Consider the following 23409-nt stretch of genomic DNA (forward strand, 5'->3'; position numbering starts at 1 on the left):
AATTAATCTGCTCTGCCCATCTCAGGTTTTCTGTCACTCACTCCAAATGCCATCTGCCCAGAGCAGACAACCCCCTTGAGTCTCCCTTCATTTCATTGGGGGAAAGGAATCAGGAGCCGCCTGCATTGTCTCATTCTAATGAGTTCCCTGCACATATTACCATAACTAAGTAAATTACGGCTTTACTGAGTAAATAAGATGCATATTAAACTATGTGCTACTGGGGACAAGATGCGGGGCAATCAGATTGTGTTGTTAACAGGAAGAATAATTATAAGTTCCTTAATTAACATGTCTTAGTTTATTTTATTTTTTCTCTCTCAAACAATCAGATTACATATTTTCAGCAATTTATGTTTTTAGTGGGCAATTAAAGTTCTGTTTTCTGGATTTTCAACCAAAACAAAGTAGCACGTTGAGTATTCAGTAGTTGATTTTATAGATAGCACACCAACACGTCTGGGTAGTCCCTCAACTGGCATCTTTACAGTCATACGTTCGGGCAGCATCTTCACACTGAAGGGATTGCATACAAGATTACAGTTTTATGAAGATGAGAGAGATTTGAGGGGGGCCGCTTAAAAAAAAAAAACAAGCCATTAATTACTGTCTTGACATCTTTTATGCAGACAGTGCTTCACCTGCACTACAGTTTAAAACACCCAAGAAATCTCTTATCTTATTATTTCAGACCTCAAAAGTGCACTATATTAATTCTCTGTCTGAATACACTGAATAGTAAATACATCACTGTGTAATTTGCTGTACCACAGGGAGTATTTCACAACCCACATTAGACAATCTAATTCACATATACATTGATTATTTTGTGTGGTTTGGTATAGATGTCTGTGAAATGGGTTATTTTCTAAGTATGTCTCTTTCTTTTTTTTTTTTTTTTTTTTTTTTTTTTTTTTTTTTAAATTAAGAACCATTTTGGAAATGTTTTGTTCCTGCAAACTTTTAGTATATGTTCAACAGTAGTAGAACTAAACACGGTTAATTAAAATTTTGGTAGTAGTAGTAGTATTACTTGTATTATTATAATCATGAGTATTAGTATTGTTACAAATTGTTACAAAAGTTACAAATATTAGGAGGTCATTTGTTTGGCTACCAGTACCTAATTAGTCCAAGCAGCTTGAGATGATTTGTAATGGTCCCAGTATGTCAGTTTCCACAGTTCACATAGTCACCTTCCTCCATGCTCCCTTGCGTTGTCTAGAAGAGGGCATTACTTCAGCATCAATACCCAAAACCTCTGTATACATTTCCTCTTGAAATTCAATACTCTCTGATATGATATTCACAATGGATTCGTGTTGCCTGTATATAATGCTTGAATACACGGAATGCAGTCTAGATCCTTTTGATTTTAGTTTTGTGTAATAATATGCAATTTTTTTCCAAATCTACCAAATGTATCATAGTGTATGTAGTCTAGTTACACGTTGAGGTTCCACCACATTCCAATACAATCTGCTTCCCATCATTTAACCAGTACCTTATTTCAGGCTTATATTACTTACAGCCTGAGAGAGCACATGTTCTGTAGAGTGTTTTCACAAATTAATAATTGTCATCTTTTATTGGAAGTCTTAATTGATCATGCCTTATTTAGAATCACTGCTTTCATTTCTTCCCAGTTTAACTATTCTTAATGGTTACATAACTTTAAATGTAGTATTACTAAGGTCAGTCTCTTTCTTGTGATTGGGTATTAGATTTACATATTTCCAATAACTTGATATGACAAAGGTTTTAATCCTTGTTTAAAAAAGAGCTGTGGTTTGTGATTTCCCACATTTCTTGCTGTGAATGTAACTGCATATGTTCCAATATGTGCTCCTCAACCCTGATTGAAAATAATAGTAATAATCAGCTTCAGTTATGCTGAGGTCAAGACTTAAACTCTGCCATGATATGTGAATCTTGCATGATGAGCACACTTGAATAAGGTAATTGTTAACTATGAACACCTGCTGTCTAAAATTGGAAGCTCGGGTTAAGCTACGGCACCCACAAGAAATGAACTCTGTGCACTGGCCTCCTGATCAGAATGCAAATCAATCTCCTCATTTACACTTTTCATACCGACTCAAATAGTACCTGCGTTCAGTAGCTGTTTCAATGTGCTCTGGTGTATGGGTTTTCTCTAGGGCCCCACAGATATATCGGAGCATCGATAATATTGTCTGATATTGGCCTTTTACAGAAATATCTGTATTGGCATATAATACCGATATATTTTCTCAAACTATTGGCTATATTTTGTTTTTTAAATTACCATAAAATCCTTTGTCAGACTTCAGACAATAAATAAATACATGTTTATTTGGTTTTACAGTCATTAAAATAATTTACCATTATTTTTTAACAGTTATGGTGCTTTAGTTTTCGCTAGAAGCTTCCAACTCCACAGTATTTCATATGCGTAGCTGCACAGAACGCACACTACTGAGTGTCGTGGTGTAACAAACACACCCACTGAGAAACACAGGACACACAAACCAATAAGTTTTACTAAACCCTTATAACCAATAGAAAGTATTTTTGAAAGCTGTGCTGCATTTGAGTATTGTTTTCGTCAACTGAAGATTACTATGAAGTATACTATGGCATACAGGCACATTTTTACTGAAACGTTAAATAGCTTTTCAAAATTCACAATTGAAATTCAGACAATGTTGGATAGAACTGAAACTATACATGGTATTTATAAAACTATTTTAATTCCTACATGGTGTTTTTGCTGTGATTCATATTGCAATATGTTTAACATACATACATACATATTAAATAAGTTACACTTTCAAGGGCATTTTGAAATACATTTTTTAAAGAATATGCAGCTGTGCTGTGCTGCCTACACTATAGCCTGCCCCTGTGTGATCAGCAGTATAGAGCACTGAGCAAGATTGTGAACCTGAACATGCATAGTTTTATATTTTTCCTTTATTCTCCCTTATTCTATATATTTTTTGGGAAATGTAGCTTCCCAATTACCGGTATCGGTTTCGGACCCAAAAAATCTGTATCGGTCGGGCTCTAGTTTTCTCCGTCCAGTATTTCTAGTGTTAAGTGCATGTTAATGCCTTTTATGTTTCTGCCGCTGACACACGGATATCCCCTAGGCCAACTATTTTAATATTGTTGTTCGTTTGCAGTATTTGTAGGTGGGGGGGGCAGTTTTGGATTGACCCCAGGGCCAAAGTTGCTTTCTGCTTCTCCTTTGGTGTTTCTACTATCTTTTTTAAGTTTTGTGCTTTTTGTCTCTTTTGATCTTTGTAGTCTTAAACACTAAAAAGCTGTGCTTGTTAGGGAACTTAATAAAAGCATCCTTTTTTTGTGTGTGAAAAATGCTATTGAGCAATGTTGTTTAGTTTTCACTTGATTTTAAGTGCAGTCTTCTGCTGCATATGAAAAAGATTAATATAGAATTGCTGGTGCACTTTAAAACTTTTTCTTAAACCTTTTGTGGTGCTGTGACCACTGACTTTCTTCTGAAACCCACAACTGATAGAGCTGATAAAGCAATTGTAAGTTGTAATTACATATTGGTTGCTGTGATTCAATATGCTTCCAGCACACACTACAGTCACATTTCTGTGAATCATGATATCACATATGTTTTTACTTTATTATTTATTTATTAGTTTACTGGCAATACTGGTAAGTAATGATATACTGTTTATATGCTTATTAATTCTACTACTATTCTAACAAAACACTAACAGTCATTATTGTTTTTTTTTTTAATGGCATGGATTGCATTTCACTTGAATAACTTTTAATACAATTGTGTTAAAAGTGTGGAAGCTCACTGATATTTATTTTAATGTATGCCAAAGTAGGGAGATTACACTTTTAAAATCAATTACTTTATGAGCAGAATCTCTGTAAAGTGAAAACTTTCGCCCTTGCAATAATAAGGAAATGCTTAAAAATGAACAAAACTTTCACTGCATGTGGGATTGTTTCAGGCAGCAAACACACGCCCACCATTTGTTCAGACAACAAATGCAGAATTGAATTGTATTTTAGCAATCAAAATCTGTTGCGCTAACAAAAGTCAATACAAAATCCCCAGTAGGTTGAAGATTTAGGACAGCACAGTCTATTAGATGTCATTTCATCTTGTAGGTCTATAATAGACAACAGCTTCCATCCCACATTTTTGTTCACACATGCAAAGAACCTCCCCCCCAAAAAATGCATTTCCTTCAGTGCTCTCAATCTCTAGGCAGGATGAAGAATCAACTTCAAGATGAAATATTACATCAAGGCTGTTTATACAAATCTAAAGGTAGAATGACATCACAACGGGAGATAAATGTTTGTTCGGTGTAACTTATCTGCCAGGAGTGAGAAATTAGGTTTTCAAGTAAACAACAAAAACAGATGCCTGTCCTTGCAATTCTGAGGCAACCCATAATCCTCTCTGGCTCTAGTTTTACAGGGTGTGACATATTGCTAATTCATTCGGATACTTTACATGTCCCAATGCAAGTATTCATGATTTATCTACATTACTAATCAGCTGGTATTCTTAAAACTAATTAATTCCTTTAATTTTTATCTTCTAATGTGTAACCCCATGTGGTGCTGTACAAGTGAGCCAGACGAGCCCAGCAGGGGAGATTTGCACAATGGGTTTTAATTGTAAAGATGAACTGCAATCAACAAATTCCTCAAAAAATGACTTTTTTTTTTTATACAGATTAGAATTCAGTTAATGAGAAAGCTATGACTACAGGACCACGGTTGCATTACTTCCTATATTCTACAGAAAGCGGCATTTATTTCCCCTCCTTTTGCTGACAGCAGGTTCTTTTTAACCTCAGGAAATGCATTCATTTGGGTCTGTTATTTATTTCTGATTTATTTTAATTGCCCAGTGAGATTAGGAGCTATTTTGCTCTGGATTCTCACTGAAAAAGGAGCTCCGTGTCTTTTCAATTTGTGGCACTCTTGTAAGACGCCTTTCTTTGTCAGAGAGGAAGCAAGCTGGCAAGTTTCAGAACTACCAGAACAGCAGATTTAAAAAAAAAAAATTGGAATGAAATTGATTGTAAAACTCACCTGCCAAGTGCCAAGCTTAGGAGTTGGACTGAAAACCTCTTCCTTTCTTTCTTTTTTGTTTTTGTTCCGTTTATTCAGTTGTGGATTTACCTTTAATCTTGTCGGTATTTAAACTGAGAAATAGGCTGCAGTGGTTACGGGTTACGTTAACCAATTACAGGACATTGAACATCAAAGTCAAGTCTCAGAGTACACAGGTGATAGGCTTTGCTTTTCAGAAAATGGTGGCATAACAGCGTAGTGGTGCACAATAATATTAGGATAGCTGCAGAACTTTTCCCAGCTGATTCATTAGCAGGTGTGTGATATTGTCAACTGAATTATATCTAAATCATATTGCACATTTACAATCAGCCTCTTATGGAAATAAACCATTATTCCAAATTCAGATTGTCCTCAGTATGTGCCCAACAGCCTGGAAGGTTGCTGGTTTGACTCCAGGCTGTAGCACTTGCTGATTTTGACTGGGAGTCCCTAGTGGCCCGGCTGAACTGTGCCGAGTGCAGCTGCTTTTGAGCTGAGCTGGCAAGTGGGATCTTTGGCTCTCCTGACCTCCTCTCGGCAGGGTACTGGTAAAGCAGGTTAAATTGGAATTGTCTTCGAAAAATTGGAAAATTAACGGGGGGAAAGAAATAACAAATACTTGCACACAGAGAGACCTGCCACAGTATTGGGACAGATTTGCACTCTTCGACCTTGCATTTAAAGGAATGTGTACAAAGGTAGGTCATTATATAGGTTCTGACAGTTTAAACAAACAAACAAACAAACAAAGGAGCAAAAACTGTATTAGCTGGCTATTCTAATATCAATGTATAGCCATCTCTTGATCTGGACTGCCAAGCAGGTGCAGGGGATGATGGGATACTTGTTATTTAATACAAGTACAGTCATGTTAATATGGATTGGGGAACCCTGCAAGCATTTCAGCCACACAGAGCATATAGATGCATGCTGGGAAATGTTTCCTGAAAATGTCAACTCTTTCTGTGAACTCTGTGCACAAAGACAGTATTTATTTCAAACCTGGCTTAATGACTGCTTTGCTGCACATTTGCTGAGCTGGGGGAAAAAAAACAATGTCCTTTGAATGAAGCTCTAGAGTTGACTCAGATATTCTCTTTATAGATTCTCAAGAAGGGTTTTACTTTTCATTGACTCCAGATGGGAATTAAATAATATCATTTCTTTTCACTGCCAGATTTATGCATTATTATGAAATTAAGCAAGGAGTATGAGAAAGTTAAAACCGGAAACAGATGTAGCAGTTTCTCAACAGCTGTGTGCTCTTAAACATCTGTTGTCTACATTTTCATTATTATTATGATTAGTATTTTTTATTTTTCTAAGAAAAAATAACAATTTTGCAAGTGGGTTTACTAGACGAAAACAATATCTCTAGTCCAAGAGGTCTATTTTGGTGTGCATTTCTTTCACAGCGCAGACCCTGATAACCTTACGTTGTCATATATTTAGAAGTTTGCTTTTAAAACTGACATCACCATTTTTTGCAGTTTAATACTTATTTTGAGAGACTGGCACCTCATCAGTTTGTGGTTCATGTTACTGGGTGAAATATGATCCAGTTGTCCTGGGATTTGTGTGCATCTTTGTATGACTGAAACAGGAAACAGGTTTTATCATTTTGGCTTGTTATTATCCTAGAATTATTATTATTATTATAATTAATATAAATGCAACATTACAAAGTAACTCAAAATATACAAGGTCTGTTTCCAGCTGTTCTTTGACCATTTCAACTTTGAAACAGCAACACAGAGACTGAATGTAGCACAGTGCAAAAGTAGTAAATATTTTACTCCCCGTGGAGAATTATACAATTTAGTTTTCACAGATGTAGAATTATTTGACAGCCTATGAAATGTACCCATATATGTGTCACAAGTGACATCTTATATTTGGTAATCAGAGGTCTGCATTCTTTGCCGTATATTAATCTCTTTTAAAACTTGCTTGCAGGTTTATTTATTCCTGAATATGTGTCTAGCAAGAGTTAAGGGGTGGTGGGTGTTGTCATTATAATAGATGATTTGCTTTTTGAGAAATTCCACTGACCTTTACAAGAGAGTGCGTTTTGACGGCGTTGCCTCCACAGAGGACATCATGAGACGGCCCGGGCAGACACCAGAGTTTTCTTCGGGGGGCATTCAGACTTTTTACCACGGAGCTCAGCTAATTAAAGCTGAGCGTTGGCAAGGAAGTGCGGAGCAGGCCTGGTCTCTCTCTCAGTTCAGAGCTGAGTCCTTGTTCGGGATTCTGGGATCATTACAGCCACGAGATAGAGTGGGAGAGAGAGATATCCCCTTTGTGGTTTGCAGGAGAGCTAATTAAAAATGGCAACTTGAGCCAGATTGTTACATCTGAGATTTGTATTTATGGAAGCCTTTGGATGTTTTTTTTTCTTCTCTGCCTCAGATGATGAAAATGTGAACTGAGTGTATTTTTGATTGAAGGACGATGTATAAATTATTCTGAATTATCTGTGAGAGATCCTGAGAGTGACATAACTGCCACTGACACACACCGTTGAGAGTGGTCGACATCCCATTACTAAAATAATGCTGCTTATAATTTATGGCAAGCAAAGAGAATAGCAGATTACATACTACATAATTATTGGAAGGGACAGTATACATAGAGAAAAAAGTGCCGTGCAATGGAGGCTGATGTCACTGTGGGTGTGAGAAACCGCTCCTCTCGAGTGAAGCTGACACCGGTGAAATTAAACAATTGATTCCTAAAGGTAGTTATAAAGGGAGAGGCAATGCCGATTCATGTTTAATTTCGGGACATCTATGAACTGACTTCATTTTAAAGAAGGAGATGGGAGCAGGAAAGAAAAACACTATTTCCTGTGATACTTATTATAGGCCCAGACCTGATGCAGTGTGAAGTCTGGTGGGTTTTGAAGCTTCACAATAAACGTGCACTCAAAAATCAGTTTTAAATGAAGGGGCTTTTGAGCAAAATATCAATATTTCATCCATTCTATGGTTTGTTATTTCATCACTTATAGTATATTTAATTGTGATATTAGTTGTTGTTTTTTGTATAGATTTTATGGAGGTGTGTGCTGAACTTTCTAGCTGTTTTATTCACTGACCAGGCTCCTGACTTCCCCAATATCCCCTCCACACCCATTACTACTGTGCTGATAGGGCTTGCTCTCAAGTCTGTAGTGCTGTTAACCCTCAGGTAAGTAAAGCACACATCCATAGTCATGAATAATGTGTGCAGAGCAAATAAAACTGAATTTCAGTGTCTGATTTGTGCCTCACTGCTTAAATGAAAGCATAAGCTGTTTTAAAGCATGGTGTGTTCACAGTGTGGGGGTGGAATATATATATCTATTTTTCTCTTTTTCTTTTGGGATTATAACGCCTGTTTCATCTTTTCAGGAAATGGCGAAGATCCTTAATCATCCCAGGGTGTATGCCTTCCTTCACGTACCTGTCCAGTCGGCTTCTGACAGCGTTCTGATGGACATGAAAAGGGAATACTGTGTGGCGGACTTCAAACGGGTCGTCGACTTCTTAAAAGACAAGTAAGTCTCTGTGAAAGCCGGAGATGGCTCTCTGGATCCTACAAAAGAGTGAAGGGCTTAAAGATTACAAGCTTGCCTCTTTTACCCATTAGCATCTTGGATTCTTTTTTTCTTTTTTAACAGAGGAGGGGGGACATGAAAAAGGGTTTCAAGGTTTTCGAAAGCGCTGGCTGCTGGTGTAATAACAGCAGGCCTTGATGTGGTTGTGCCACTCCTTTTCACTGTCTTCCTTGTACAGCATTCCTCCTCCCTGGCTAGCGCTCTCTGCAGTTTGAACAACACTTAGTTTGCACTGTCTGTCCTCTATCTCTCTCTCTCTCTTTGTCTTTCTTAACGTTGGCTGTTTCTGTGGAGCTTTGCAGACCTAATTGGAAATTGGACATGACTCCGATGTCTGCAAAATAACAAGGCACCAGCTACAGAGGAGCGCTTTATTATTTTTTTTGGTTATCCACACAATCATGATCTTAATGCATCTCACTGGAAACTGCAGAGAAATGATGCTCTCCTGACCCTGTTGGACGCTTTTACAAGAGGAATAGGTCTTTTTTCCATATTGATTGATTTTTAACAGAGGGAGGGTGGAGATATGATCGTTTTCCTTTGATACAGATGATAACCGTTTATAATGTGCGGGTGAGAAATCCTAGCTTGATACACTTATTAATCTAAAGAAAGAACAAACTAAGAACAAAAACAAAATGTGCTTTCTTCTTCTAGTTCTATAAAAGCATATATGAATCTCTATGTTATTTAGTTTGCTGGATTTGATATGGCTTTTGATTAGCATTTAATAATGTTCCCTGTTAACAGTATTTTGCTGTTTAATGCTTATCACATATTTAGGCATGTTTTCTCTGTGATACTATGAGCTCATCTTCATGATCCCTCTCTTCATGGATTCATTCTCCCTGCCCTACTTGATAGGTTACCCAGTATACATTCAGAGACATTAAGCAGCGATTTATTCAACCTGAAGTCACTTGTTATTGCAGACTGGCACAGCAGCTGTCAGTCGAGTCCCGGCATCGCGCACAGACTCTCACAAATCGTAATATGTGGAAGTCGGATCCACACATTCCTGGCTTACTTTCCAGTGTGCATCCAGCGACCCCTGGGGCCAAGTTCATTAACCCGAGTTCCACCCTGTCTCTGCTGCAAGCTGGGGAATCAAGATACAGCGTCTCGCATAATCCAGGCAGCTCAGAAATAATAGGAGTTGACGCAGAGAAAGCGGGTGTTTTTCTGTGGAGGCATTTTGGAATGAAATCTGTGGCTTCCTGGCGCGGGGAGATTTGTTGGGGGGTTTTGTTCCACGTCCACCAAAAGGATGGCACATGTGCATGGTGAATAAACACGGCATTACATTCAGATTGCGACATGCTAGAAACGAGTCGACCTTTATAGGAGACGCTCAGTGCTCAAGTCCACGGCTAGGGAAGAGCTTTGAAAATGGGTTCTTTTGTGTGCAAGTATAGGACTGAATCACAAAGAAGAAAGGAAGTTGTGTTGAGCAGAAGAGATGGAAAATATGAATTGAAATTAAAGGGCTTTTGTGAGGTTGTGGAGCTCATCAGTTTTATTATATGTTGAATGAGGTTGTAAGCAATGCAGGGCCGTGATTCTGTCATCACCTCCACCACCAATCGATAGAGACTCGAGCTGCCTCTGAATTGCAGCAAAGTTTAGTGATTAACATTTTTTTTTTTTTCGCCAATTAGTTTTCAGCCCATAGGAATTACATTTCTCGTTTTCACCTGTTTTGTATACCTCTGTGTCACAGTGCTTTTTGTATGATCCTTAAATCTGTTTTCAAATATGGATTCTAGCTCATCCCACCTTCGATTTTAGAAAATGAATAAATCCAACTGATCTTTGCATGTTCAGCTTTTAAAACTCTCCACCATACATCACTATTAAAAACAAGACTGAAACACGGCATTCGATCTCGCTGCACATACAGTTATTGCCACACCACTCCAAACCTTCAGAACGATCCCTTGGTTTTATTTACTTTTAGTTTCCTAAGGATACATTACATGGGAACGTTCTCTCTCTCCAGAGACCTCAGGTGCCAAAACACTTCTGTACGTAAGGGAAGCATTGTCTTCTTACACCGCTAGAGAGGATTGTGACATGTAGGCTTCCAGCACATACTCAAGGAGTTCTGTAGCAATTAACTACCTTGACGATCATTTAATTTCATTTGCAGTTGCTGGCCTGGGGGTAGCAGCATGCTTATGGTTTTGAAGCGTACATTAGGAAAATATAGCTCTGGAAAAAATTAAGAGACCACTCCAAGTTTAGAAATCAATGTTAAGTGGTCTCTTCATTTTTTCCAGAGCTGTATATGGCAAGATAAGAGATCAGACGTTGACAGTGTCACCAATTATAGCTTCATTTCTGAAGTGTACACTGCGGCAACCTTCTGGAACTGTATTTTGGAACTCTGTAACTCTTATTGTGTGGTGGGTTTCATTTTTTATTTATTTTATTTTTTAACTGAAATGAATCGTTATAAGAACTACGATGGTCTTTCAAGCAGAAGCTGAGCTTGGAAGAAAAATAGGCGGCCTTGATGTGTCTAGATCTATCTTATCTTCTTTAAGTGTTTTGTGAAGATGTGAACAATACCAAAAAAAGAAGTGTTTGAAGGAGTTTTGAAAATGAATGTGGGCTTCTGCTGCAGGAAACCAGCCATGGAAAACAATGACCTTTTATTCTAGTTCAGATTCATCCTGCTAACAATTACCGCATTTAGATTTAAGTTTCTGGTGCTGGAAGCCAGGGAAATGTATTGAAACATGGCAAGGAAAGCACTCAGGCTTCTGTAATGTTTTTCTAACAATCAGGCTTGGCGCGTGGCTGAGCCATACACAGCAATGGGAGTCGTGCCAGTTTCATTTTTATTTTTTTCATCTTCTTCGAATGAACATGAACTTTTTTCTTTATTGGCCCCCCCCTCCCTCTGTTTCTCCCTCTAAAACGGAGATGTTGGCAGGCACTTTCAAAACAACAGCTGGATTAGAGATAACCCGGGAGGACTGGCTGAGGGTGAGTGCAGGATCTGGAAGAGAGGCTAAATCATTCCCCTGAAGTCAATGTGGAGAAAGCCAGCCGCCTGCTCTAACTTGCACAGCAGCCCGGCAAACCTCTTCTCTAAAAGGTGCCGGCTGCCGGGCCCAAACTTTGAAAACACAAGCTGTAACATTTAGGGACTTAATTGAGATGCGCCGGTTGACATGTGGTAGCCGGCCTCTGCTGACGGACACTTGCCATGTGGTTGTATTTTGGGAACTGTGTCAGACCGAAATGAAGCTAAATTAGAGAATTTGTTCTTGATCAACACAGCTGTTTTTGAGGATTTTTGTCTGCAAGAGCAACATTTCCATCATCTGTTTATTAATAACTAAGAGCAGAAAATAATAAGAGAACGGTTGACACATTCTCTCTTTTAATCTATTGTTCCATCAAAACTGATATTAGTAGTTAAGGGCCATAATAATGGTACGAGTAGTCAGAAGTACTAACATCTCTTTATGGATTTTGAATTGAAGTATCTCTTCTTTATGATTATTACAGAACATTTAAATCACTTAGTTATATCTGTTAAAAAAAAAAAAAAAAAAAAAGTTTTGCGCTACTGACATTTCAAAAGACAAGATTTCAAAAAGGAAAAATATTTTAGCCCCAAAAGCTCTGCCATACGATCCATTTGTAATATGTAGACCAGATTTAAAATGTTTTCCTACAGGTGTGCTTATATATTTAACAAACAGTTGCTTTCAAACTTCTCTATTAGTCTTAAGTTGATGCTTTGTCATTTTGTTTTCAACAGCACTCTTGGTAAAAAAAATATATATATAATAGTAATAATAATTTAATACAACCTAGTTTCCAAACATCTACCAAAACCCCCTCACTGGTTTTGCCTAAAACAAATTCAGACATTGCCTTGAGGACTGTTGTGTTTGTTACCCATTTCAGATTGTTGTCGATGTATGGGTGATGACAGATGGCAAATCGAATGTCTAGGTTTCTAGGAATTGGGTAAACATCTGTAAGGCTTCAGTTGTCCCTTCGTATCTGTATATGTATGTAAGCTGTTTATCTTTTAAGATGATGATCAGACTGTGTTAGGTATTTTCCGAGTGCATTTCTGTTCAGCATTTCAATCCCAGTATTCATATTTTCTGTTTGTAGGTCAAATCTGATAAATAATCCTGTTAGGTAAATACGTTTTGATTAACAGCAAGAGGAACAGGTTTGCCCTCGTCACATTAATCAGGGCAAAGAGAATTATAGTGCATGGAATCCACATCAGACATATAGATGTTTGTAGTCTGAATATCATTGAGATTTATCTTTTGATAGCATAAATCCTGGATGTATTATTTTTTTGCATTAATATTTACAGCAGTGCAGATGTTTATTAGAATACCAGTATATTATTATTGTTATTATTATTATTGTTATTATTATTTACTAGAATTCGTTTGATTGTTTGCAAACTCCTAAATTGAACAAACTAATTCACTTGGAAGCATATCTGGCGTCATTATCAATCATCTTCCAAACCAAGTGGTATTTTGCACTGTTTTACTGCAGTGCGCATGCTGAGCTATATATACACACATTTTCAGAAGATTCACAACATCAGACCTATGGAGAGGGCCAGTGCATAGTGCGGTGTTTGGGTGTTACTTGATTTTGTCTCGCCGTGTTAAGTTAATTGCATCTTAGTCATGATTAAAATTAGACCATGAACAACAGTTGTTTTGACAGTTTTCTAGTATTACTGTGGTTGGATTCCACGTGCACAATGCTTCTAAACTAAAGCATGGTATCGACTAACAAAATCTGCATGTTTGCGTGCATGTATTTGTGTTTATATATGGATTAAGATGTATGCATCCTGAGCCATTCTAAAAACAAAACACAGGCACAGGTCGTCATGTTGAAAAGGTTTGCCAAACCTCTGGTCTAGACAACGATACTTGACCTGTGACCTCTATGTAGTCAATACCCAGTCCCCCTTGTACATTTTGACCTCTGAGACAATTTAGAAAGGCACACCATGGAAGATAATCCTGTGGGAAATTTTACACCGCCTTCTCAAGACCCAGCAATGTTGCGGAAGCTACTGACAACAACCCCACACACAATTGCTTTTGTTAACAACAAATGTATTTATTTATTTATTTGCCCCAAAAGCATAGAAATCTACCAGTGCACTGCAGGAATGGACCTAGATGTAACCCTTCCTAAAAAATACATTTAAGAAAGGTAATTTTTATGTCCCACTGAGCAAGTGCTGCGAGTCCCACCATCAAAAGTCCATAGCAGGGGGTGTAGAGAGCTGTCTATTCAGTCATCTCAGCTCTTAGTTTTAATGTGTTTCTTGTAACAAATACGTAATAAATAGCAAAGTTGTCCTAATTTGTGGTTCGATATTATAAGCAACGGTAATGATGCACAAATGCAATAAATGTGTGTGTGTGTGTGTGTGTGTGTGTGTGTGTATATATATATATATATATATATATATATATATATATATAATATAGTCATTTATGATATGGCTAATTATTTAAGTATAATTATCCTAAGATGTCCAGGGTAACCCTGTCCTTTTTATCATCACTGTATGTATGATCAAAGAATCCAACATTTTAAAGTCAAATTAACCAAGGGGGGTTAGTCCACCCCCTTTATTACTTCCATTTTATCCTAAATATTTTTCAGCACCTTCTGTGGAGGGACTAGAACTGAAAATTATACCCCCTTTGTCGGTTTGCTGCAATGTTAGCATTGAAATGATAAATCATAACATGCATTTGCATACCCAAGACAACTGCTTTCCCTAATCATAATTTCTCATGATAATGTTTCTTTTAGCATGCTCTGAAGACGCAGAGCTGGCGTATTTGAAATTCTATATAAAGTGAGAGACTGGAAATCTAATAGCCTGACCCTAAAGTGTGAAAGCGGTGGGTGGTGTTATTTCATGTTGTTTCATGTGGTTTAGCAATTAATGAGATTCCCACAGAAGCTTTGGGTTTCTGCGCTCGGCAAATAAAAATAACTGACACAAATTTTCATTGAAGTAAAATAGAATATGTAAAGTATGTTATTGATAAGGAGCTGTGTTCATATATGTGTATGGAAATGCATTAATATCCTCGAGGCATGAAATAGTGTTAATTAATTATGAAATAATAGTATAGTTTGGTGTATCATACTATAGTATATTATAAGAGTAATAGTTTATTTTTATTATTATTTGTGTGATGAAATCTGCATTTCTGCACAGTAAATGTCTCTGATAGTTGAAAAATAAAATGTTGACACATATATATCACAAATACCTTAATAAATTGCAGGTCTCCTAGTATATATCTTTATATAATGTACGTCTTTGTGAACTGCAGTGTCTTAGAAAATGTGCCTGGCTCTTTACAAAAGGTATGATGCTCCCATTTGGAGTTTTATACAGCTTTCATTTACTCATCCTTTGAAAAACATTGCCTAATTCCTTCTTACTTAAAGTGCTAAGGCTGAGCTTACAGCGAACAATTGTGTGTAAAAAAAAAAAAATCCAGATTACTGACCTTTTCCTACGCCTAGTGACCTGAGAAAATTGCAAAAAGCCTTTGTTGTCTGCATTGCTTGTGCTAAGCAAGATCAATAATATATTTTAGTTTAATCCATGGATAAACAAAAATGATTTATAATAATAATAGTTGTTGTTATTGTTGTCATTTTAATGATTTTTATTTTTATTTTATTGTGGTATGTAAAGAATAGCTGCTTAATGTGGAAACCAATGTCATTTTTCAGAACTTCAAGTGTGTGAGGTCCACAATGTGAAACAAAGCCTGAAGCCTAGGCTGGATGTAGGCCATTTGGATCTCCTTTTGCCATTTGAATACCATCCAATATTAGAGATCTCCTGAAACTGGTCACAACCCTTGACTGTCATGTGCTCTGAGGTGATCGGTACGGGCCTAATTTCATGTCATTCAATGTATACCCAGAGCATTACTCTACTCCCTTTTTGAGACCGAATTGCCAGCCACTGTTTTGGCTGGAGCTGTCATGATTGTCCTTCATAAAGTCGTTGATCTCTATTATTTGTTTATCAAACGTTCTTCTGACAGATACTAAGTCCAGACAGCTAGCAAGCTTTTCAACACAAGAGGAATCTTCTGCTGGCTTGGGCTTGTGAAATGTGTGTGCATGCCTCTTGGTTCCTTTATATCCTGTTAGGGATTCAGTTGCCCATTTGCCAGCCCCTTACCCAAGTTGTAAAGACACAGATTCTTGGGGACGTTCCATGTTGGACAGAGCTGCTTATTGTCAGCTGATATAAAGAATTACCCAATGGTGGATTGAGTGTCTTCTTGAGTCAACATAAGCCATTGTGTTGTTCTCTAGGGAGTGTCATGTGATCGGGAGGATTGTGGGATTAAGGCTGTTGCCCTAAGATGCCAGTGTTAGATTTAGGAAGAATTCTAAAGCTGGATTTTTGTGGTTGGCCATAAAACCCTGCTGTGCACCTATTTATGGGAATACACTGTGATCTTTTTGTCCTACTGACTTGAGAGGTGGTGCCAACTTCTCCTTTACATACAGATTGCTTCGGGGAAGATGCTGAGAGGACTAAATCAGTGGACACTAATTGATAGCCAGTGCTGCATACTCACGTGGGTTTCAGTGATTTAATTATCAGCTGAATTTCATTGCTGATTTAAAGCAGAGGAAAAAAGAAGGAAACAAGATCAGTCACCGATTTAGATTTAAAAATAAATTGTCCTAAACACAGCCCGTAACTCAAAAACACTTTCAGATCCATCTCACCTCTCTGCTATGAAATGACAGCCCCTAACCTCATAATGAATCAGTCCTCAGCTTTGTTTTTTTTGTTTTTTCTTTTCTTCTTTTTTTTTGTCATGGAAGTATTTACAGCTGGCAGAAGTTTAAAAGAACTATATAAAAGGGCCTGTTTCCTTTCATATCCAGCCGTCTCACGCCTGTTTTTAGCTGGGAGTCAGATGAGGTGAGGATTAGTGAAGGAGGTGTTTTCAGCAGTCGTGCTACCATAAAGAAAACCCGAGGCCAGTCACACACAGCCCTTGTAGCACATTAGCAGGCTGCTATCTTGCAGGCATATCTTAGCTGCCTTCTTTTTATTCAATTTACAAACCACTATTTCGAGAGCGAATGGCATATAAATCTCTGCTATTCAAAAGGTTGAAATACTTAAATCAATAAATACACGCATAAATATATATGTATATTTTCTTAAATGTTTTTAAACTGGATTTCGAAGTGCTTTGAGGAATTGGCTCGCAAATCTTCAAGGTGGAATTCACATTACTCCCAAAGTACTACTTTTAAGTTGCGGTGGCCTTTAAAATGCGTAATAGCTATAGTCACTGAGGAAAGTGTAAGCAAATAAAATGAACCTTAACCAGACTGGAGCTCTTGCAGTCCTTCTGGTTGAACAGGACTTCCTGTTCCCAGGGCCGGTCAGAACGGAGGGCGAGTGAAAGTGCTTTTGCGTCTGCACTGTTTGCCTCCTCATTTCTGACTCACTGTGCGATACACGCAGATAAATTGTGGGTGGCTGATTAGACCCAAACTTGCAGTCAGCATTGTACAGCTTCCCACCCCCCCCCCGTATTTAACACTTTTGAAGTTGTGGGTATTAAAAAAAGAAAAGAGAAAATCAAGCCGTCCCCCCTCCTGAGCAGCAGCTGTTAGGAGTGTATCTGCAGCAAGTGAACAGACGTGATACAGAACTTAGTTGGCAGACCCCAGCTAATCTCTGTTCTTGCCAAATGTAAATGCAGTGATTGCAAGAGCTTCCATCCATTGATGCCCACAAGTGGATTTACTCCATTCAGACGGGTTCCTCATCAGAACAGACACATCTGAATTCTCTGAGCAGTTCAGTTTTTTGCTTACTAACTAATCACTCCTCTATCATGGGTTCTGCATTAAAATGGAGAAAATGCGAGTCACGCTTAATAATCATTTTTTGAGTATATGATACAGCAATTGAGTCATGCATCTCTACTGATTTTCCAAAATAAAGTTTTGAGTTTTGGGATCGACACCTTTTTATTTAGAAGCAGCAGAAGAAAAGAACAGATTTGAAAGTTATCACATTAAATGGATAAGCTGCATGTCCCCCACCAGTCTGGCTGCTTATGTGCTTAACAGGATGTCCATGAGCTTAAATAAAAGATATATGCTTGTAAATGGATTTAGTGTTCTTCTATAGAGAGATACAGATTGCAAGTGAGATCTCAAGTGTTCTAGCAGTGTCTGCTTCCCGCGGTGGTCAATGGTGCGCTGACAGAAGGTACAAAGAAGTAATCCCTGTCTTTATAGAAATCGCATGGAAATTATCGAGCACGATCGCTTGCATTTTGGTGGATATGTATTTTTTGAGGGGCATTATCTCCGCTGTGCTTCCCTTTTCCCCAATCGATTTGACATTGTAGTTTAGTGCCACGAGGTGCTTTTATTTTAAGCCTCAGGCTGCGGAGCCTGTCCGATGCATGAGTTGTGCACCGCTAGTCAAAAACATGAAATGCAATTGTCATAGCAATGGAATGCAACTGTCAAACTGGCGACCTCTGTGTACCAGGATGTGTTAATAGTACACTAAAACCAGATGTGGAAATGAGGTAGAATCTGTACTGTTTTATGGATTCATTTTATTGTGATCACTTTATTATTTTATTGTGTGATTATGATATCGCTCTTGTTGATGTTGTGTGACAGATGGTGATGCTTTCATTTTCTGCATCATTTGAATGTATTGAATTTGGCGGCAATTCTAAGATTTCAAAAATGTCCGCAAGTTCTCGTCAATCAAAGATTCCATCTGGCCCTAGCCGTAATTTCATTGTACTGTACAGGAGAGTCTCTGCAGTATGTAGAATATGGCTTCCTTTTTGTCGCTTCTCTGTGATCCTGTAAACCACGCTTGGTGAGGACTACATGAGGCAGAGGAAAGAGTCATACACTGTCACTGGGCATGTCAGATTTCTGGCACTCCCCAGTCTAACCTGCACACCGCCCCCTCACGGTTATTCATTACTCAGGCTCCTTGGTGCTGTGAGTCACCCACATGGTACCAGCTGGAAACGAGAGTGAAGTGTAGTACACAGTGTCGGTCTTATCTTTCCTGCTGGCCCCTTGACTGTCCCTTTGCCCGAGATAAATGGCTATGCAGTCGAGCCCAGAGTGGCGTGGAGGTCACAGAGGTGGAATGCTCATCTTATCAGGTGACGCACTTTGTCACTCAGTTCCTTTTCACTTCTTATCTCAGCACTGAAGGCCTGAGACTCCATCGCCAAAGTTTTAATTATTATTTTAGTTTTTTCATTTTCTCAGTAGTTAGTGACCAAAAATGAAATAATTCATCAGGTTGTATTGTGTAACTAGTCTTTTAATGTCCAAGTTTTAAGACATTTTCTGGATTTAATAATAAAAACACAAATAAGAAAGCAAAGGTAATAGATGGTAATCTATGGAATTTAAAAGTAATTTTCAGCCAACTACCATGAATATGTTTACAGATTAGTACTCAACATCATAGCCAACCTGCTACATACCCAAAGAAGCTGAAAAGCGAAATGTAACAGTAATGCAAGGTGATGCCAGCATTCAGCTCTTAAATACAAACAAAGTCATACTGTCTTTCTTGGTTTTAATTCTAACATCTGATGGTCTTACTTTTAGCAGAAATGCCTTTGCTTGTTTTCCAGCACACCGGTAACCTTTCCTGTCCCGTACCATATAAGCATGAGTGAAGGGTTTTATTCCTGCATTACAGGCAGACAGCTGAATCGAGTACAATGGGGCAAGTCGAAATACCTCATGCATAACGATTAGTTTTTAAACTCCGAAACAAGTGTTCATGTTTGTATTTGTACGTTGTGTGTTATATATCAAATTCATATCATTCCAAATATAGTGCTAATCATTGGCTGTAGTCCTTTGTTTTCTGCACCATATCTACATCTTGATTCCCCAATTTCTTTTTTAGTTTAAGTTATTTAATTTGTTATATCCAGTCTGTTAACTACTTCATTGATTTAATTATTGGGCATAATTCATCACAATTACCGTGTGTTTAAGATTGTTGATTTAGAGAAACACAGAAAAATAAATACACTAATTGAGAATCTCCAGGAAGGAAAGCAATTATTGCAACTTAGACTATGTAAAATATTTTAATATACCATGATATTTGTGTTTTATAAACTTGTGTAGAGAACCTACATTCATTAGCCCCATAAAACATTGATCCACAGACTCTGGTACCCTTTTAGTTAACAGTAAAATCAATAGTGGAGATAACCTGCTTTTGATTAATATAATACAAAACATAAAGAACAAATAAACATGTTCCTTTACTTAACTGCTGTGCAATGCAGTTCCTGGGACCTGATAAGTTCCTTTCCTTCGGGCTTTATGAGCTTGAACTTGCTTCCCTCTGTTTTGTCATGCTGTTGTCAGTAAACCTTATCGATGATCTTAAGGGCTCGGTACTTCTCGTGTTAGTTTTATGCTAGGTGACCTCTGACGCACAGGGCCTGTGTACTGGTCATGGAAATGCATGAAAAGGTGCAGTCATTAAGTGAAGATATTAACTCCGAATTGTAAATAAAGTAATGTTGCTTTAACTCTTTCACAGGTGCTGCTTTGACTCAACAAAACCTCAGAAGCTGGGGAACAGTAGTATTTAATCCACACACAAATTTGTAGTTTACTACTAATCTAGTCAAACTAACCAGTACGACATCCTACAGTTTTTACAGCAAAGAAAATTTAAGTTGAATACTTTATGTAGCATAACAGGGGGGGGGGGGGGGTACAAAACATATTTCCAAAGCATGGATTGTCATATTAATACAGCATCAACCAAAACACAACTTATTTTTTTTATACCAGCTTGTAAACGCAGCCCATGCCACCTGCCTCATGTTCCACACGGTCCGTCCAAGCTTTATTTCCTGTGGAGGGACATACTTAGCCCATAATCAGAGTTCGTGTTCGCAATTCATTGGGCAAAATGGAGGAGCTGTTCGCCTTAAAGGTTGGTGTGTCTGAAGTGGGCTACAGTCAAATAAGCAGTGTAGTGTATTCTAAAATGCATAATTCGGTGTGTTCTGGGCTACGGTTTCTTCAATTTCTGCATCGGATCAGCTCTTATTCAATGTTTCAATTCTCAACCTTCCTGAGTCTAAGTGTTGTCCCTGTGTATTTGTTTGGCTGCCTGTGGATTTACTGCCGTTCGAGTAGCTGTATTTAGTTAACAGGTAAAAGGTCAGGTTCCTAATGACCTAATGTGAAATTGCAAGACTGGGTCACCTGTAAACCTTGCTTGTTGTGGCTTGTAAAGATCATAATGCAGGCTGACTTTGATTAAGCAGCCGTCTCGTGTGGCACACACAGGTCACAGGTCAGTCCCAGGCCCCTGCACACTGAAGGGTCAGCTGAGGAGCCCTGCCATCGACCCACGGTATTGAGGAATGAAACTGTTGCATCCAAAGAAACTAAACTAATGTAAAACAATGGCAAACACATTTGCTTGGTTGTTGACTTACTTCGAAAACAATTTGGAGGATGGTGAATGTAAGATACTCCTTTTACTTTATTTTACTTTACTTTACGATTGATTTTTATCACATTTGGTTTCTCTCCATTCTGACCTTTAAAAGATTTCTGAGGGAACATCACCGATTTTGGAGGAAAGCTGTAGAATGACACATGAGATACAATCTAATTATCCCTTAAATATTTTGTATCCACCATACCTTTTTTAAATGTCTTCATCCGTATTGGTATGGCCTTCTGATACAGCTTCTTAAATGCAACCTTTTTACAGTGTGAGTTTTTGTGTCAGTTCAGTTATCCTTCTTCAACATGGTTTAAAGACCAATAGACCGGACAGTATAACTCAAAAAGACAGCACCAAATACATCAGTTGTTATATTATGTTATTACCACCCCCTGAATGTGGCCAGTTGTTCCCGAAGCCATTCTCTGTGGTTCCTAAGTGTGTGCCAGGCTGTGGTTGCATACTGTGAGCGCTGCATACAGCAGAAGTGCTACTTGACTGACTGACTGACTGGTTGGTCCCCACAGCCCAACTGTTGTCTCTCTCAGACTTTGCCCCTTATCTCCGGCCTCTAGAGTCTTTTGCTGTTCAGCGCCCAGTGCGAAAGCTTTGCACAAAGACTTCAGAGATGTTCATGCCAGCCGTATCTCCAGCTCTACCTTGCAATCTTAATTATATAGCTTACAATTTCCCTCTTAGACCCCAGAAGAATAAGGGCTACGAGACTGACGAAGGTGATGAGTACATGTGGTAAGACTCCTTAAGTGTGGATTAAAACAGACGTTAATGCTAGTAACTGTGGAGCAGCTTCTTTAAAGACTGCCTAAGGAGCACTGCATAATTAATTCATTGTCACCGTGTCCTTCTTAATTCAGATTAAAGTCGTAGGTGCTCTTTTTAATTAAAACAAACTGTTTAATTAGAACTAGTGTGGCCCAGATGACGGTAGCATCATATTTATTGCAGTAAACATCTCCACTATTCCTGGATCCTGTCAATTATCGGATTCTTGTCACCCGCATATTTAATTTTTTTGTTCAGTGGTGACACCTATTTTCATAGCATAAAAGCACCTATTCTTAATTTCCTCTGGGGCAAGGTTGTACAAACTAGCAGATATGCGGATGAAAAAATATCAAAGGACTTGAATATCCCTTGGAGCACAGTCAAGACAATTTTTAAGAAGTGGAAGGTGTATGGCACAACAAGACCCTGCCTAGATCAGACCGTCCCTCTAAACTGGATGACCGAGGAAGAAAGAGACTAATCAGAGAGACCAATTGCACTTTTAAAAGGGCTACAGGCTTAAATGGTCAAGACTGGTCAAAGTGTGCATGTGACAACAATGTCCCATCACTCCACAAATCTGGCCTCAGGAGATTCTATAGCCACATAGAAAAAGGTTTTGTTTTCTGATTAATCTATTATGGAACTTTTTGGGCAAAGCGTTATGTTTGGCATAACCCAAAGAATACCCTCCGAACTGTGAAGCATGGTGGTGGCAGCATCATGTTTGGGGATATTTCTCATCGGTGCTTATTCCAATTCATGTTAGTATTATGTTATCACATTTGCCTACAGAATGTATGTATTGTATTTTGACAACACTAGCTTTTAAAAGCATACCGGTTTAAAATCCTGAATCAAAATTTAAAATCACATTTATATATGATATTACCAGAAATGATGGAAGTTTGACATCTAACAAATAGCTGAAGAATTAAACTAAAAATGTTTTATGGTTGTCCTTAAATATCCCAATATATATTGAATAAGTGGTTAAAAAGCACAGATCAGAAGCGTTTGAAATGTAGTGATAAGGTTTTGGATGTGTATTCATAATTGCTTAAAAAGATGTTGAAATGTGCCTTTCTGTGGGCTGATGCACAGATAGAATGACGCCAAACTGGTGACTCAGGATAGAGCTGGAATATTTTGTCTATCGCACTCCCCCGTCAGCAGGCCAGCTCTGCTGTTTGTTAGACAAACAGCTCCGCAGTGATAATGTGTTTGGTAGTTAGTCATTATATTTCTTGAGTGTAGAATGATCTGACAAGCACACCCTCTCAGGTTAAATGAGGCTAGTGTAACAGTTGCGTGATATTAAATACCTGCGCTC

General features: G+C 38.1%; 1 protein-coding gene across 1 annotated transcript in view; it reads left to right on the forward strand.

Moving 5' to 3' along the window:
* Positions 1-23409, forward strand: part of cdkal1 (CDK5 regulatory subunit associated protein 1-like 1) — a 399108-nt gene that overhangs the window by 230545 nt on the left and 145154 nt on the right. The window contains exon 10 of the mRNA XM_066690832.1: positions 8502-8647. Coding sequence (XP_066546929.1) covers positions 8502-8647 — 146 coding nt within the window. The remainder of the gene's footprint in view (positions 1-8501; positions 8648-23409) is intronic.

This window comes from Amia ocellicauda, chromosome 18 (assembly GCF_036373705.1).
Source record: "Amia ocellicauda isolate fAmiCal2 chromosome 18, fAmiCal2.hap1, whole genome shotgun sequence".
Lineage (NCBI taxonomy): Eukaryota > Metazoa > Chordata > Actinopteri > Amiiformes > Amiidae > Amia > Amia ocellicauda.